Source organism: Phascolarctos cinereus, unplaced genomic scaffold (genome assembly GCF_003287225.1).
Source record: "Phascolarctos cinereus isolate Bilbo 61053 unplaced genomic scaffold, phaCin_HiC Scaffold_4;HRSCAF=312, whole genome shotgun sequence".
Classification (NCBI taxonomy): domain Eukaryota; kingdom Metazoa; phylum Chordata; class Mammalia; order Diprotodontia; family Phascolarctidae; genus Phascolarctos; species Phascolarctos cinereus.
The window spans coordinates 721008600-721026074 of NW_027555847.1; the positions used below are offsets into that span (position 1 = coordinate 721008600).

General features: G+C 43.3%; 1 protein-coding gene across 2 annotated transcripts in view; it reads left to right on the top strand.

Annotated features, from left to right (window-relative positions):
• Window positions 1-17475, top strand: part of LOC110215240 (solute carrier family 5 member 4-like) — a 55459-nt gene that overhangs the window by 964 nt on the left and 37020 nt on the right. For both annotated transcript variants that reach the window (XM_020996559.2, XM_020996560.2), the window contains exons 2-5: window positions 6116-6187; window positions 6918-7022; window positions 13489-13548; window positions 13984-14088. In XM_020996559.2, coding sequence (XP_020852218.1) covers window positions 6116-6187; window positions 6918-7022; window positions 13489-13548; window positions 13984-14088 — 342 coding nt within the window. The remainder of the gene's footprint in view (window positions 1-6115; window positions 6188-6917; window positions 7023-13488; window positions 13549-13983; window positions 14089-17475) is intronic.

Below are 17475 nucleotides of genomic sequence, written 5' to 3' on the forward strand. Positions count from 1 at the left end.
TTCTGTAAAATGAAGAAGAGAAAACATGCTCTTCCTAGTGAGATGGGCTGGCCCCAGAAAGTGGTGGGTTATGTCTCACCGGAAGTCTTCAAATGAAGGTGGAATGACTGCTTAGGATCATAGATTTATGAATGCACTTCGGCAGTCATCTACCACGACCCCCTCATTTTACTGATGAGGAAACTGAAGAGGTGAAGTGACTTGACCAGAGTAATAGATAGTAAGTATCAGAGCTGGGATTTCATCCTAAGTCCTCCAAATGCAAATGTAGTGCTCTTTCCACATTAGAGCAGAACTGACCCATCCCTATCATAGATGGATACCTGGAAGGTGGAATCTGCAGACAAAGGTGCTGCATCCTCATTCTATGGCTCTCAAGCTCCTAAACCATCATGTATCACATGATACAGACATCCTCTCACCTACCTGCCCTTACGTGAAACCTCTCCCACCCTCACATCACCACCTGTCTCAAGCATGCCCCTCCAAAAGTCCCTTGCATTCTCCTGTCTGATCTCCTTCCTCCTCCCATTCTGTTGTTCACAAACTCCCCTTGATCCCAGACTTCTTCCTGCTGCCCTCCTATCTTCTGGTCTTTACAGAGACCTGGCTCCTCCTCCCTCCCTTCCCCACCTCAAGAGATCCTGCATCTCTGGTCATTCTTTCCAGGGGTAGATGAATCTTCTCTGCTTCTTCCAGGAAACTGGTCCTGGAGGAGGAATGGAAATACTCCTTGCTCTCTATCAGTACTTCCAGACCCTCCCTCTGCCACCATCTCTCAGCTACCTCGACTCCTTTGGCATTTATACAATGAATCCCTTCCCCCAATTCAAAGCCTGGCCAACAGTTACCAACTGGCCTCCAGGAGTCCAATACCTGGCTCGAGGTCTTCCTCTCCACATCATCTTCGCCGTTATACTTGGGGACTTCAACATGCATGTTAATGGCCCTTTGAATAGCCTGGACAGCCTAGTCACCAGACTTCTCTACTCCCATGACGTGTTCCTCCACTCCACACAAGACTGTCACAGTATCATAGATGGAGGGTTGGATCAGAGCTTAGAGACCTGTAGAGTTCAACCCCATCACTGTAAAATCAGGAAACTGAAGTTGACGGAAGTTAAGTGATTTGTCCAAAATCACACAATAGGGATCACGCTAGTGTGATATCACAAGTGTTCCATCTTCAGGTTGGACAATTCTGAAATTCCTCTGTGTGAGACCAGCACCTCCTATAAGGATCTCTCTTTTTGTCCCTCACTCCTCCTAAATCTATTCTTCATCCTCTCCACCAGATCTAGGCCCTTTGACCATCACTCTTTGTCTGGCTTTCCTTTCCTCCTTTTCAATTCTTGATACCATGGTTGGTCAGCCTGATGCTCTCAAATCCTTTGCTCCCTTCTCTTGTCAATGTTCATGCCTCACCAAACCCCCACCATCCACTTCCTCTACCCTGACACCCCAGCTACTGAACGGAGGTGAAGAAAGTCATACAACTGAGCCAGCCGGGTCCACCATAATTCACGTTTTCCTAATCTCAGCTGGACCCTCATACAACAAAGCAATCCTTTTACTCCTCCCTAATTGAATCTCTATCTCACTCTTCACAGCCACTCTTGTCTTCTCTCCTTGATCCTCTCACACTTCCCCCCTTTTCCTACCCAGCCCTGTCAGTGGATGACATCATCTCATATATTATAGAGAAAAAGGAGGCTCTATGAATTCCTTCTTCTCAACTGGTTCTCCTCTCACATCCATCCTTTCCTTTCACTCTAGTGTGATACCTCATGACCTTTTTCCTTTACTATTGCAATAGCATCTCACTGGGTCTCTTTGCTTTCAGTGTCTCCCCTCTCCAATCTATTCATTCATATGGCTGCTGAATTGATGCAGCTAAAAGCGCAGATCTGATCATGTCATTCTCCCATTCAAGAAGCTCCTGTGGCTCCCTATTGCCTCTGGCATGGAATAAAACTCTTCTATTTGTCATTTAAAGCCCTTTACAGTCTGGCTCCTGCTTTTCTTTCTCTGTTTATTTCACATTATTCCTTGTCGTGTACTGTCCAGTGAAGTCAAATTGGCCCATTTGCTCTTCTCCTTTCACTATTTTATGATTCCTGTCTCCATGACTTTGCATCGCCTGTACCCCCTACTCGTAATGCCCTTCCTGATTATCTCTGTCTCTAGAATCCCTCCTTCAAGCCTGATTTTGGACCTCCATCCTAATCCTCCAGTTTTTAGTCCCCTGATTATAAACCACTCTGCGTGTAGCTTGTGTTTACTTACCTGCATTCATGTTGTTTCAAGATCAGATGAGACCGTTCACGTGAAGGGAAGAAGAGCAGTGCCCGCGGAAGGCTTTTCTCTCCCCAGGACTGGCCACGCTGTGCCAGTTACCCTGACCCCAAACCCATCCTATGCGGGACATGCTGAGCCAACTGCAGCAATGAGGCCAGTTTCACTGCTTGCTTTCCTCCTTCCCCACAGAGTAAAAATGTAACCAACAGCAGGAGTCAGAATTCTCCGGATTCCACAGGGGAACACAGCACTGAGCATCTTTTCTCCTAAATGCTGATGTCCAATTTGTAACCATCCGGAGCACATTTGTATGTGGAGAGACATCAGGGAGTGATGGAGAGAAATGGACGTTGGGGACAGGAAATCTGTGTTTGAGTCCCTACTTCTGGCATTTACCAGCAGTGTGACCATGCACCGGTCAGTTCTTCCTCTCTAAGCCTCAGTTTTACTCTCTATTAAAATGGGGACACACCTCCCACATAAGGTGACTGATTAGACTCATTCAAAATCATAGAGGATAGGAAATCACTCAGTCCAAACTATATATGAGCAAGGAACCCTTCTATAAGACACCCACTGGCCATCTAGCCTTTGCTTGAATACCTTCAGTGTGGGAAACACCACTCTGTCTTGGGCGACCGTGCAGAGGCAAATAATGTAGGTTCAAATCCTGCTTCTGATGCCCACTAGTGCCTCTGGGTGACATTAAGCAAATCATTTCACCCCCCTGTGCATCAGTTTCCTCAGCTGTCAAGTGATGCTTTGGGTAGAAGGAGCCTCTAAGCTTCCTTTCACCTCTATAGGATGATCCTAAGTCATTTAACTTCTCTGGGCCTTAGTTTCTTTACTTGTTAGGAGGCAATCTGGTCCAATCCTTTCATTTTATAGATGGAAGAAACTGAGGAGCAGGAAGGATAAGAGACTTGCCCAGGGTCACAGGTCACAGCAGAGCCTGAGATTGAACTCAGACTCCTGATCTCTGTGACCAGGTGCTCTTCCCAGTGTGCCTTGCATTTAGAGCTGTCTCTGGCTGGTGGGGTCATTGATTTAGTTCAGAGAGATTGAGTTATTTACCTGATGGAAGGGGGGGTACTTGGATCGACTGTGAAGTTTGCTGCTGAGGGTGGCATGAAAGACTGGAGGATGAACTGGCCCTCAGCCTCAGAGCTCGGTGTTGATGTTCTGCTTTTGAATCATCTAATGTTTTGGGATCTCCGTTTCCTCAGATGAGGTGGTTGGACTTGTAAGATCTGTATGATGCCCCAAGGCTATTGTTGTGTGGAAAAGTCACGGGGGCTTACAGAGCACATTTCTTTTCCTTAATTTTGCTAGACCGCGAGAGAAATGCAGAACAAACTGGGAGAGGGCAAATGAGACCCAGAATGTAGCAGCCCACATTGTAGCCTCATTCTCTGCAACTGAGTTTAAATTTGGAGCTGAAATGTCCCTACCATGTGTCCTGAAAGAGACCTTTCACTGGCCTTCAAGTGACCCATGAGCAAAGACAGAGCAAGTGGCTTTAGTTTTCTCTGAGAAGTTGCCAGCTAAACATCATATGCCATTGTGCACAGTTGGCATGTGAAATTGGGTCATTAAAATAAGGTTGAATTAGTAAGGCTGATCCTCCAGAGCAGGGTCCTTCTTCTTTCTGTGTTGTGGATTCTCCTCTGTGGGACAGTCTGCTGAAGGCTATGGATCCCTTCTTAGAGTAATGGTTTTTAGTGAATAAAATAAGATGCATAAGATCATGAAGGAAACCAATTATATTGAAACAAATATGTAATTTTTCCACATCCAAATTCTTGAACCCTTTGAAATCGATGCTGGACTCTTTGGGGGAGCCCAGGTTAAGATTCCCAACTCCAGAGGCAGGCTAGTGCCTCCTGAAGGTGTGCCTGCTCTTGGGGTTTCAAAGTATAGCCCTTTTAAGCTGGAAGGCGTTTTAGAATCCAGCTTTTCTTTTACAGATGGGGAAACAGAAGCTCAGAAAGACAAAGTAAATTGCAATGGGTTATATTGTCTGTGCAATTTTCTAAGCGTGGATAATTGAGAGGCATGAGAGAGCTTGGGGCATTTGATCCAGTAACTATTACTTTTTGTATAAAATACGAACCCTCATTACATCAGCAATGTAAGTATTTGATGACCACAAAGTACCTCTTTGCTGTTTTCCAGTTGTTCAGCTGCGTCTGACTCTTCCTCACCCCATAAAGGTTTGCTTGGCAAAGACACTGGAGTGGTTCACCATTTCCTTCTCCACTGGATTAAGTCAAAGAGAGGCCGAATGACTCATCCAGGGTCACACAGCTTGTGCACGTCTGAGGCCAGATTTGAACTTAGGTCTTCCTGACTTGAGGCCCAGCGCTCTATCCACTCAGCCATCTCTTTACATAATAACATTAAGAGAAAATATTATCAGAAGCAAGTTTGAAATCAGACAGTCAATAAGCATTTATTAAAGGCTTACTGGGGCAGTGAGGTGGCTCAGTGGATAGAGCAGTGGGATTGGAATCAGGAAGACTTATCTTCTTGAGTTTAAATCTGGATTCAAACACTTGCTAGCTGTGTGACCCTGGGCAACTCACTTAACCCTGCTTGCCTCAGTTTCCTCATCTGTAAAAGTAGCTGGAGAAGGAAATGACAAACCACTCCAGCATCTTTGCCAAGAAAACCTCAAAAGGGGTCACTGAGTCAAACATATCTGAACAACTCAACAACAAGAACAACAACAAAAGGCTTACTAGGTGCCAGGGATGCAAAAACCACAATAAAGACCATACCTGCCCTCAAGGAGCTTACATTCTAACGGAGGATACAACCTGGAAACAGCCATATCCATTCCAAATAAATGCTGTGTGAAAGGAAGGTTCTTTCAGAGGGAAGGCTCTAGCTTTGTGAAAGACCTTGCAGAACTAAGATTTGAGTCTTGAAAAAGTCCAGGTAAGCTAATAGGGGGAGGTGGGGACAGGAAAAAAAATCCAGGTATGGGATCAGCCAGTGAAAAGGTACAGGACTGGGAACTGCACGGTTCTGTTTGAGGAGCAGCGGGGAGGCCAGTGTAGCTGGAAAGGACCAAAGTCTGACTGAAAAGTGTCAGGGGAGGTGGGACAGCTCATGTAGGGCTTGAAATGCCAAGCAGAAGACTTTCTATTTCATCCTACAGGTAATAAGGACTGAGCCACCCAGGTAGAAATTAGATGTCTCCTTGAAAACCTCAAGGGCAATAAATCTTTACTTAATTTAGCTTCACATTTGATCATCTGAATTTTTGGCAAAGACAAAATGCTTCTTTCAAGGGCTTAGCTCTTTTAAGAATATAAATAATTGAAACCTGTTTGAAGAGAAAGGAGACCAGAGTTGGGAAGGGAGGCTGGGCTGGATGGCTTATTCTGAGTCTTAAGATTCAGTGATTCAAGGTTTCTGAATGAAGGCATATTGGAATAGAGTGCAGGTTCTGGAATCAGAAGTACCTGAGTTCAAACATGATCACAGACACTTACTAGCTGTGCGGACCTGGGCAAGTCACTTAACACCATTTGCCTAGGTTTTATCAAATGTAAAATGATCTGGAAAAGGAAATTGCCAACCACTCCAGTGTCTTTGCCAAGAAAACCCCAAATAGGGTCACTGAAAGGTCAAACAGGACTAATTGATGAAACAACAAATACTGAGATTTGTTCATGGCACAACATGGCTGCATGTTGATGAGAATAATCTCTCTTTGCTTTTTTGTGATGTCACCTCTCAATAGTCTGGGTGTTGACTCTCTTGTGTCTTCAGCTCTCACATCTTGTCTTATTCTCTCCTTTGTACCCAGGCCATGCTGAAGATCAATCGAGCAACAGTGGGAGGCTTCTTCCTGGCTGGCAGGGACATGGCATGGTGGCCCGTGAGTATTTGCCACTATCCCCTAGTTATTTATTTGAACAGTGGCTTTCTATAGCCTCTCCCAAGCTTCAGACTTAGGAAGACCAGCTCAGATCTGAAATAAAAAAAGAGAGGAGAAAGGCTGGGCTTCCCTTTGGACCTCACCCAGACCTTGACTCACTTCTCTTAAGTTTCCTTGTTTAGAATGTGAGATACAGGGGAAAGGAGCCTTGAGAACTTTCCCAGTGACAAGGAGGGAAAAGGGGGAATGTGCTTGAGAGAGAGGCTCAGTGAGGATTCCACTGGACTCCATTCCCCTGCTCTGCCTCTTCTTCAGTGTTATTTCTTTGTCCAAGATTTTTCAGTCCCCATCAGAGACTCAACAGAAAGATGAATGAAAGAAGGTTCATATGACAGCTTAGTAGATTAAGAACCAGTGGCAGGCAACAGACTGACCATGGTGGAAAGGAGCCTATTCTTATGGCAGAAGGGAGGGGGCCAAGCCATCAAGAAGCATTAACAGCCCCAAGCAAAGATGGGTTTGAATCCCACCTCTGCTACTGCCTAGCTGTGTGACCTAGGGCAAGAACTCTCACCTCTCTGGGCCTCAGTTTCCTCTTCTGTAAAAGGAGACAGTTGGATTGGATATTCCCAAAGTTCCCTTCCCATTCTCATGTCCATGATCCTGCATTTTTATAAAAGACTGACGATTTCACAGCCTGATATCAGCATGTTCTTCCTCTGTTTTCCAGATTGGTGCCTCTCTCTTTGCCAGTAATATTGGCAGTGTCAGTTTCGTGGGCCTGGCTGGGACTGGTGCAGCCTCAGGAATTGCTGCTACCGTGCTTGAGACAAATGTAGGTAATTCTTCCTTGGTGTTTTTCTCTTAAGCCTACCGCCACATATGCAAAGAGAGCTCCTTCTTAACCTAAGGGAATCCATTCATCCAGTCAATCAACAAACATTTATTAAGCATTTACTGTGTTCCAGGCACTGTGCTGACCAGTGAGGTTACAAAGGAACTCATTTTATTATGGGGAGACAACAGATAGCTGACTAGATCCATCTAAAATATATAAGGAGTTGATGGAAGGCATTTGCAGAGAGGATGGCTCTAGTGGGTGTGCTGGAAACCTAGGAATGAGAAGGCCCAAGAAAAGCCTCTTGTAGAAGGTGAGACTTGAACTACTTGGAGGAAGTCATGGAAGCTCAGAGTTGGGGATGAAAAAGGAGAGCATTTCTGGCATGGGGGACAAGTCAGTGAAAATGCTTGGAGCTGGGGTAGGGGAGTGTCTTCTGTGACACTGGACTGATTTCTTCCATTTAAAATAAGGGAGGGGGACCAAATGACCTTGAAAGTCCCTACCAGCTCTAAGTAATTGCCTTCTTTAAAAAAAAAGTATATCCTTTTTCTCACAGCATCTTCATTTTCCAGTCTATCTCACTTCCTTCCCCCTTCCTGAACTAGCCATTCTCCCTCACCTCCATAATGAAGAATGAAAGAGGAGAAAATGCTCAGCAAAGCCAAGTAACTTATCAGCCAGTCTCACAGTGTATGCAGTGCTCCTCACCCATAGTTCCCCACCTCTGCAAACAGAAGGGAGAAAGGTGCATTCACCTGTTTCTTTTGGGGGACCATATCTCCACATTAAGTTGGGATTTTTTTTGTTCTTTCTATGGTTCTATGGTCTTCAGGCTTCAAATCCAGCTTTCTCTTCACCCCCTTAGAGCTGCTTCAGTCTGAAGGGCTTTATCCTTTCAGCTGAGGAAGCTTCCAGGGAGCAGGTTGCCAGATACAGAGGTGGATGAAGTGAATCGGAGTCCAGGATCCATGCCTGTTCTTGGGCTAGACCATTGAGGATGCCAAATTCCCAAAGAGAATCAGACATACCAACTGGTGGTCAGGTGCCAACACCCAATATGTTGGAAATAATTAGAGATGCCAAACAGGGAAATCCCCAACAAGATTCTTGTAGCCTCAGCCACATTCTAATTCCCATTTGATCCTTCAAGACGTCTGTCCATGCTGGGCTCTGACACATTTCCTGAGGACCACTGCATCATTGCCTTATCCTAAACTGGGAGAAGGATTCATTTATTTATTCATTTATTCAGTCAACATTTTTGGGTGTCTACTGAGGTAGAGTTCTGTGCTGGGGATGAAGGGAGAAAAAAAGCTTAAACAAAATGCCATTCCTCCCCTTATGCAGCTTATGCCTAGGAGGAGGAAATAAAACTGTGGTTAACTGCAGTAATATACCCTGTAGGCACTGAATACCCTGACTCAGCCTTTAGGCCACAGATAGAGGTGCCCTATGGCCTGGCATGAGCTTGACACGAGTCAGATGAGGCTGTGGGGAATTCTGAGTGGTTAAGGGCAGGGCAGAGAGGACACCTCAAGACCTTGTGAGAGCTCAGCCTATGGAGATCTGTGGAGATCAAAGGATAGGCACACCTGCTCCCTGCTCTAGAGGGAGTCTGCTTGTCTGTTGAAGAAGTAGATGGATGTTGGCAGGAGGGACCCTTGGAGTGTGTGTGTGTGTGTGGCCAGATGTGATTTTTCTCTCCAGTCTTTCTCCCTTCCCATCTCTGAGGCCTCTGACCTCCTTAGCCCTGTGAAGAACCTCAAAGTTCCTTGCTCATACCAGTGGCAGCCTAAGGTCTCTCTCTCTAGAGACTCTATGCCTATCTCAACATCAGATTGTAGAAAGGAGACAGTGTGGTTCAGTGGCTAGAGCACTGTCCCTGTTGTTAGAAGACTTGGGTTTCACTTCTGTCTCTAATACTACCTGAGTGACCTTGGGCTTAATCCTCCTGGGCCTCATTTTCTTCACCTTTATTTTTTTATTTTATTTTTTTAAAATATAAATGTATTTATTTTTAGTTTTCAACATTCACTTCCCCAAGTTTTTGAGTTCCAAATTGCTCACCCCTCCCCCACCCCAAGATGGCATGCATTCTGAATACCCTTCCCCTAGTCTGCCTTCTCTTCTATCTCTCCCCCTCCTTCTCTTATCCCCTTCCCCTTCTATTTTCCTGTAGAGCAGGATAGACTTCTGTACCCCATTTCCTGTATTCTTTTTTCCCAATTGCACGTGAAAACCTTTTTTTAAACATGTGTTTTTAAAACTTTGAGTTCCAAATTTTATCCCTTCCTCCCTCCCCACCCACCCTCATTGAAAAGGCAAGCAACTCAATATAGGTTGTACATGTGCAGTTATGCAAAACACTTCCATAGTAGACATGTTGTGAAAAACTAACTCTATTTCCCTTAATCCTATCCTGCCCTCCCATTTATTCTATTCTTTCTTTTAACCCTGTTCCTCCTCAGAAGTATTTGCTTCTGATTGCCCTCTTTCCCAATCTGCCCTCCTCTCTATCATCCCCTGCTCTCTTGTCCCTTCTCCCCCTATTTTCCTGTAGGGTAAGACAGATTTCCATACCCAATTGAATGTGTATGTTATTCCTCCTTAAGCCAAATCCTATGAGAATAAGATTCCTCATTCCCTCTCACCTTCCCCTGTTTCCCCTCCACTGTGAGAGACTTTTCTTTTCTGTTTTTTTTTTTGTGAGATAATTTACCCCATTCTACCTCTCCCTTTCTTCTCTGAGTATCATCCTCTCTCATCCCTTAATTTTATTCTCCAGATATGACCCCTTAATCTTCAACTCACCCTGTGCCCTCTATCTATCTATCTATATACATACATATAATTTTTTTCCTTCAACTACCCTAATACTGACAAAGTTCTCATGAGTTACAAATATCATCTTTCCATGCAGGAATGTAAACAGTTCAATCTTAATAAGTCTCTTATGATTTCTCTTTCCTGTTTACCTCTTCATGTTCCACTTGAGTCCTGTATTTGAAAGTCAAATTTTCTATTCAGCTCTGGTCTTTTCATCAGGAATGCTTGAAAGTCCTCTATTTCACTGAATGACCATTTTTTCCCCTGAAGGATTATACTCAGTTTTGCTGGGTAGGTGATTCTTGGTTGTAATCCTATCTCCTTTGCCCTCTGGAATATTATATTCCATGCCCTGTGGTCCTTTAATGTAGAAGCTGCTAAATCTTGTGTTATCCTGATTGTGTTTCCACAGTACTTGAATTGTTTCCTTCTGGCAGCTTGTAATATTTTCTCCTTGACCTGGGAACTCTGGAATTTGGCTACAATATTCCTAGGAGTTTTCCTTTGGGGATCTCTTTCAGGAGGAGATCTGTGGATTCTTTCAATTTCTATTTTGCCCTCTGGTTCTAATATATCAGGGCAGTTTTCCTTGATAATTTCTTGAAAGATGATGTCTAGGCTCTTTTTTTGATCATGGCTTTCAGATAGTCCAATAATTTTTAAATTCTCTCTCCTGGATCTATTTTCCAGGTCAGTTGTTTTTCCAATGAGATATTTCACATTGTTTTTAATTTTTCATTCTTTTGGATTTGTTTTACAGTGTCTTGATTTCTCATAAAGTCACTAGCTTCCAATTGCTCTATTCTAATTTTTAAGGAAGTATTTTCTTCAGTAATCTTTTGGACTTCCTTTTCCATTTGGCCAATTTTTCTTTTTAGGGCATTTTTCTCCTCATTGGCTTTTTGGACCTCTTTTGCCATTTGGGTTAGGCTATTTTTTAAGGTGTTATTTTTTCAGTATTTTTTGGGTCTCCTTTGAGCAAGCTGTTGACTTGTTTTTCATGATTTTCTTGCATCACTCTCATTTCTCTTCCCAGTTTTTCCTCTACTTCTTTACTTGCTTCTCTCAAAATCCCTTTTGAGCTCTTCCAGGGCCTGGGACTGATTCATATTTTTCTTGGAGGCTTTGGATGTAGGAGCTTTGACTTTGTTGTCTTCTTCTGGTTGTATATTTTGATCTTCTTTTTCACCAAAGTAAGATAATATAGTCTGACTCTTTTTGCACTGCTTGCTCATGATCCCAGCCAATTACTTGAGTTTTAAACTCTTTGTTAAGGTAAGAGTCTGCTTCCAATGTGGAGAGTGTACTGTCCCAAGCTTCAGGGGTTTGTATAGCTGTTTTCAGAGATACTTGTAGGGACCTGTAAATTTTCAGTTCTTCCAAGGTGGTATGATAAGGGGCGAGGTGTTTACTCCTTTCCTGGCCTGTGACCACAAGTATTCCTTTCTGTCCCGTAACTGTGAGGAGGGGTTCCTCTCCATAGCCACTACAAGCTCCACCACGCCAGCGCTCCTCCTCACCCCAGCACCACCGCCCAGAACTGTGACCCAGATCCACACACGGGCAAAGCAAGAGATTCCTGCCTCAGCACTGGCAAAGAGATCCCTGCAATCCCTCTCTGATCAGCCACTGGATTCCCCCTCAGTCTGTGGGCTGGAAGCTCGGGAAGCAGCTGCCCCCCCAGGGCCACACTCTTGGGGAATGGAGCTGAAACCCCGCCTTCCTCTCTGAGCACCGACAGAAACAGACTTTTCCCACTGACCTTCTAAGTTGTCTTTGGCATTTGTGGATTGAGGAGTCTGGAAATCTCCACAGCTGCTTGTGATTCAGTCCTCCGAGGCCTACTCCAGGTTTGCTGTGGCCTGCGTGCCCATGCTGTGCTCCCAGCCCAGCATGATACACCTTTCTGATCAATCTTCCAGGTTGTCTTGGGCTGGAAATTTGTTTCACTCTGTCTTTTTGTGGGTTCTGCTGCTTCAGAATTTGTTTAGAGCCATTTTTTATGAGTATTTGGAGGGGTTTGGGGGAGAGCTCAAGCAAGTCACTGCTTTCACTCCACCATCTTGGCTCTGCCCCCCCCGAAAAAAAATTCCATTTTCTTCATCTTTAAAATGAAGTGATAGGACTAGATGTCCTCAGAAATCCCTTCCAACTTCAGATCCATGATCCTATGAGCCAACAAGTACAATTGTGGGAAGCTCCTTTTTTAATTCTGTGCCTTGGTTTCCTCAAATGTAAAATGAGAGGCTTTGACTCTATGGCCTCAAGGGACCTTTCCAACTTTGCAGAGTCAGAATTGGTCTTGGTGTAAGGAAAAACTTCCTAACAATGAGAATTGTCCAGAAGTGGGACAGTCTGCCTTGGGAGGTAGTGAGCTCCCTGCCCCCCATGGGAAGTCTCCAAGTAAGGGCTGAAAGGGCCATTTGCTAGGAGTGTTAGAGCAGGGATTCTTGGTCAGGTCTGGGTAGGCCAGAGACCTCTGAGGTCTCTGTCATACTTGACACCCAAGCATGTTGAGTCATCTATGTACCCACCCCTTCAAACTCATGTGTCCTCTGGTCCTCCCATAAACCTCCCTCTGGACCCTGATCTCAGGAACTGCCCCTATTGAAATGATCTGATAAACTAAATCATGCAAAAGGGCTAACATTTGATCACTTTTAGACTGCTCTAGCTAGGTGGCACCAGTTTCTAATCATCTTATTTATTCAAATGGCATTTTAAAAACTGAGTGCCTACTGTGTGCCAGGCATTCTGCTAGGTGTTGTACATGTAAAAACAGGATGAAAACATCTCCTGCTTTTAGAGAGGGAACATTCTGGGGAAACAGCACCGTCAGATACAAGAAAATACAAAGTAATTTTAGGGGGCATAACACCAGGAAGGAGGTAGAATTGACCTGAGTTATGAAGGATGCTGGGAATCATTCTTTAGAGGCAGAGATGAGGAGGAAGAGCATTCCCTGGAATGACTTGTGCAAAGACAGAGATGGAATATGGAATGTGTGCATGGGGTGCAGCAAGTCGACCAGTATGGCAGTAGAGACAAGGAACCCAAGGCAGAGAGAGGGGAAGTGACTCACCTAGGGTCACCTAGCCACTAAGTGTCAGTCAGGACATGAACCCAGGTCTCCTGATTTTACATCCAGAGTTCTGTCTATGATATAAAGTTGTATTGTAAGTTATTCAACCTGGAAGGGACTTTAGAGATCTTCTACTCCAATCCTCTCCTTTTACAGAAGAGGAAATTGAGACCCAGAGAAAGTAAGGGACTAGACCAAGATCTAATGTATTCCTCCATCCAGAGGCTGCTTGCATTTTAAAAGATGAATCTCAAAAACTCCCTATTAAAGACTAAAAATGTCACACTCAAAGGAATGACTGTCATGGTGCGGCCCATCGTGGGTCCATTGATTAAAGCTGGAAGAGAGTTCTTTCTCAGCAGCCATATTTCCCAATGTCCCTTTAAATCATAGCATGTAGGCACCAGATGAAGAGAGGGGAGAAACCTAGGATTTTGGGGAATCAAGCATTGGTTGGGCAAGACCAGTGAGAAGACAAGCCTAATTTCTGTATGATCTCTCTCTCTCTCTCTCTCTCTCCTCTCTCTCTCTCTCTCTCTCTTTTTTTGGCAGAGTTTGCCATCGCTGCTGATCCTAGGTTGGCTCTTTGTCCCCATTTACATTAAGGCTGGGGTAAGTACCCAAAGGCAGGGGCACTTTCTTCTCCGGAGCCCTGCATCATCAATTATTCATACCATACACTTGTAAGACTATTTGCTCATCTTTATACAGTGCTTCAAGTTGTCCAAATCCCTTTAGCTATAACAACTCTGGAAGGTGCATTGTATGTGAGATTTTATTTTATCTTCTTAGTTTCATAAATGAGGAAACTGAGGCTGAGAGAGGCCAAATTACTTACCCAAGGTCACATAAAGGGCAGGACTTGAGCTATGGTTCCTGGCTCCCATGTTAGGATGATGCCTTTCCACTCTAGCATGAGGGGAGTGGTATTAGTTGGATTACTCGCACAATGCTTCACAGAGGTCCCTGTTCCCCCAATTCTGGCGTCCAAGGTTCCCATGATGCTTTGTGGTACAGTGTGATTCTTGCTTCTTTCTACCTGTGCAGGTGGTGACCATGCCTGAATACCTGATGAAGAGGTTTGGAGGGAAAAGGATTCAGATCTACTTCTCTGTCCTTTCCCTGTTCTCATCTGTGGCCATGAGAATCTCGGTGAGTTCATCTTAACTCTGCATTTTGGTAGGATGTAAGCTCCTTGAGGACAGGTGCTGGCTCCTTTCAGTCTCTCTCTCTCTCCATTGCCTAGCACATCTCCTGGCACACAGTATGTGCTTGTTAAATGTTTGTTGAATGGAATTTGAGGGCTGTTACCAAGTGTAGAAAGCCTGGTGTGAGAGAGTTGGAAGCTATCATTGGATGTCTTTAAAATGTTGGTGATCTGGCCATGTGAGCTTAATAGAAAGAAGAATGCTTATATAAGGAAGGTAGAGCTATCTCTGGTTGTAGAACTGACTGGCTTGTTGATGGACAGTTAATTGATCCTGTTCTGGAAAATACCTCTCCAAAGCTTCTTGGTTGACTCTGTGATCTCTCTCATGATGTGGGCAACCTCAAGGTAGCATTCTTTTAGCACCACATCTAGGGAAGGCAATGGAACTGGCTGCTGGTGAACTGCATGTGGACCCCTTTGGGAGCTTGCAGGGTTGAAACTGGCTTTTTATTTTTTTTAATTAATTTATTTTGATTTATCAACAATCACTTCCATATGCTTTTGAGTTTAAAAATTTCCCCCCCTTCTTCCCCACCACCCTCCCCAAGACAGAGCACAATCTGATATAAGCTATACACATACATTCTTATTAAACATATTTTCACATTAGTGATGTTGTAAGTAAGAATTAGAACCAATAGGAGGAACCACCAGGAAGAGGAAACAAAACTCAACAGAAGAGAAAAAAAATAGCAAACAGTATGCTTTGATCTGCATTCAAATTCTATAGTTCTTTCTTTGGATTTGGATAGCATCTTCCACCCTGAGGCCTCTGGGGATGTCTTAGATCCTCGTATTGCTGAGAAGGGTTAAGTCTATCAATATTAGTCATCGTACAATGTGGCTGTTATTGTGTACAATGTTCTCTTGCTTCTGCTCACTTCACTCAGCATCAGACCATACAAGTCTTTCCAGGTTTTTCTGAAGTCAGCCTGTTCATCATTTCTTATAGCACAATAGTATTCCATTACATTCATATACCACAACTTGCTCAGCCATTCCCCAATTGATGGGCATCCTCTCAATTTCCAATTCTTTGCCACCAGAAAAAGAGCTGCTATGAATATTTTTGTACATGTGGGTCCTTTTCCCATTTGTATGATCTCTTTGAGATATAGCCCTATAAGTGCTATTGCTGGGTCAAAGGGTATGCACATTTTTATAGCCCCTTTGGGCATAGTTCCAAATTGTTTTCCAAAATGGTTGGATCATTTCACAATTCCACCAACAATGCATTAGTGTTCCAATTTTCCCACATCTTTTCCAACATTTATTATTTTCTTGTCTTGGTCATCTTGGCCAATCTGATAGGTGTGATATGGTACCTCAGAATTGTTTTGATTGGCATTTCTCTAATCAATAGTGATTTAGAGCATTTTTTTCATGTGACTATAGATGGCTTTAAATTCTTCATTTGAGAACTGCCTGTTCATATCCTTTGACCATTTATCAATTGGGGAATTACTTGTATTCTTATAAATTTGACTCAATTCTCTACATATTTTAGAAACGAGGCCTTTATCAGAGACAGTAGTTGTAAAAATTCTTTCCCAATTTTCTACCTTCTTTCTAATCCTAGTTGCATTGGCTTTGTTTATGCAAAAACTTTTCAATTTAATGTAATCAAAGTTACCCGTTTTGCTTTTTGTAATGTTCTTTATCTCCTGTTTAGTCATGAATTCTTCTATTCTCCATAGATCTGACAGGTAAAGCATTGCTTGCTCTCTCAGTTTGCTTATAGTATCAGCTTTTATATGTAAATCATGAACCCATTTGGACTTTATTTAAGTATATGGTGTGAGATTTTGATCAATGCCTAGTTTCTGCCATACTCTTTTCCAGTTTTCTTGGCAGTTTTTGTTTTCAAAGAGTGGGTTCTTATCCCAGAAGCTGGGGTCTTTGGATTTATCAAATAATAGATTACTATAGTCATTGACTACTGTGTCTTGCATATTTAACCTATTCCACTGATCCACCACTGCATTTCTTAGCCAGTAACAAGCAGTTTTGCTGATTGCTGCTTAGAGAGTCCTAGAGAATCAAGTAAAAAAGCTACTTGAAAAAATAAACAACTGCAGCAAAGTTGCAGGCTATACAATAAACCCACATAAATCATCAGCATTTCTGTATATTACCAGCAAAGCCCAATAACAAGAGATAGAAAAAGAAATTCCACTTAAATTTACTGTAGATGTTATAAAATATTTAGGAGTCTACCTCCCAAAACAAAACCCAGAAACTCTATGCACACAATTACAAAACATTTTTCACACAAATAAAGTCAGATCTAAATAATTGGAAAAACATCAGTTGCTCATGGGTAGGCTGAGCTAATATAATAAAAATGACAATTCTACCTAAGCTAATTTACTTATTAAGTGCCATACCAATCAAACTACCAAAGATTTATTTTATAGAGTTAGAAAAAATAATAACAAGATTCATTTGGAAGAACAAAAGGTCCAGAATATCAAGGGAACTACTGAAAAGAAATGCAGGGGAATGTGGCCTGGCCATTCCAGATGTTAAATTGTATTATAAAGCAGCAATCCTCAAAACTGGCTTTTTTAAGGAGGAAAAGCTGCTGATTACTGCTGGTGGATTAATAGGCTGGACTACCTTTGGTATCTTTCAGAGAATTCCATTGGCTTGGGAGGAAGAATCATGGGATCATAGAATTGGAAATATATCTTAGAGATGATCTAGCTCAATCTACTCATTTTACAGATGGAGAAACTGAGTCCTAGAGAAGTTAAGAGGTTTGCCCAAGGTCGTACAAACAGCAAGTAGCAGAGTTAGAATTTGAATTTATGTTCCCCTGACGCCAATTCTTGGGCTCTTCCCACTACTCTATACTGCCCTCTGAGGGTTCCAGGAGAACTTTGTTGGATTTATTGAACCCGTTATGTGGGTTTCCCAGAATGGTCTCTCAGGTGCCTTTCCAGGTCTAAAATGTTATGACTCTTGGAGAATTACCTTCTTTATCTGTCTCTGTCTAACATCAAGTTCCCAGGCCATGTACATGTTTCACTCTTCACAAGAAAAATGACTGGTCCAGTCATTTGCTTTCTAGTTATGTCAGGCTGCCCATGAGCCAGCCATAGCCTGAAGGTGTGATGCTTCCCAAACCTTTTATGACTAGCATTTAAGGAGCCCTAACTACCATAAGCAAACTGTATGAGCTTGGACCAGTCCTTTCTTCTTCCTGTGCCTCAGTTTCTCCCTATTAAATGAGGTGGATGGAATGGATTAGTAATTCTCAAAGTGTAGCCTGGGAACCCTGGAGGTCCCCGAGATCCTTTCAGGGAGTCCATGAGGTCACAATTATT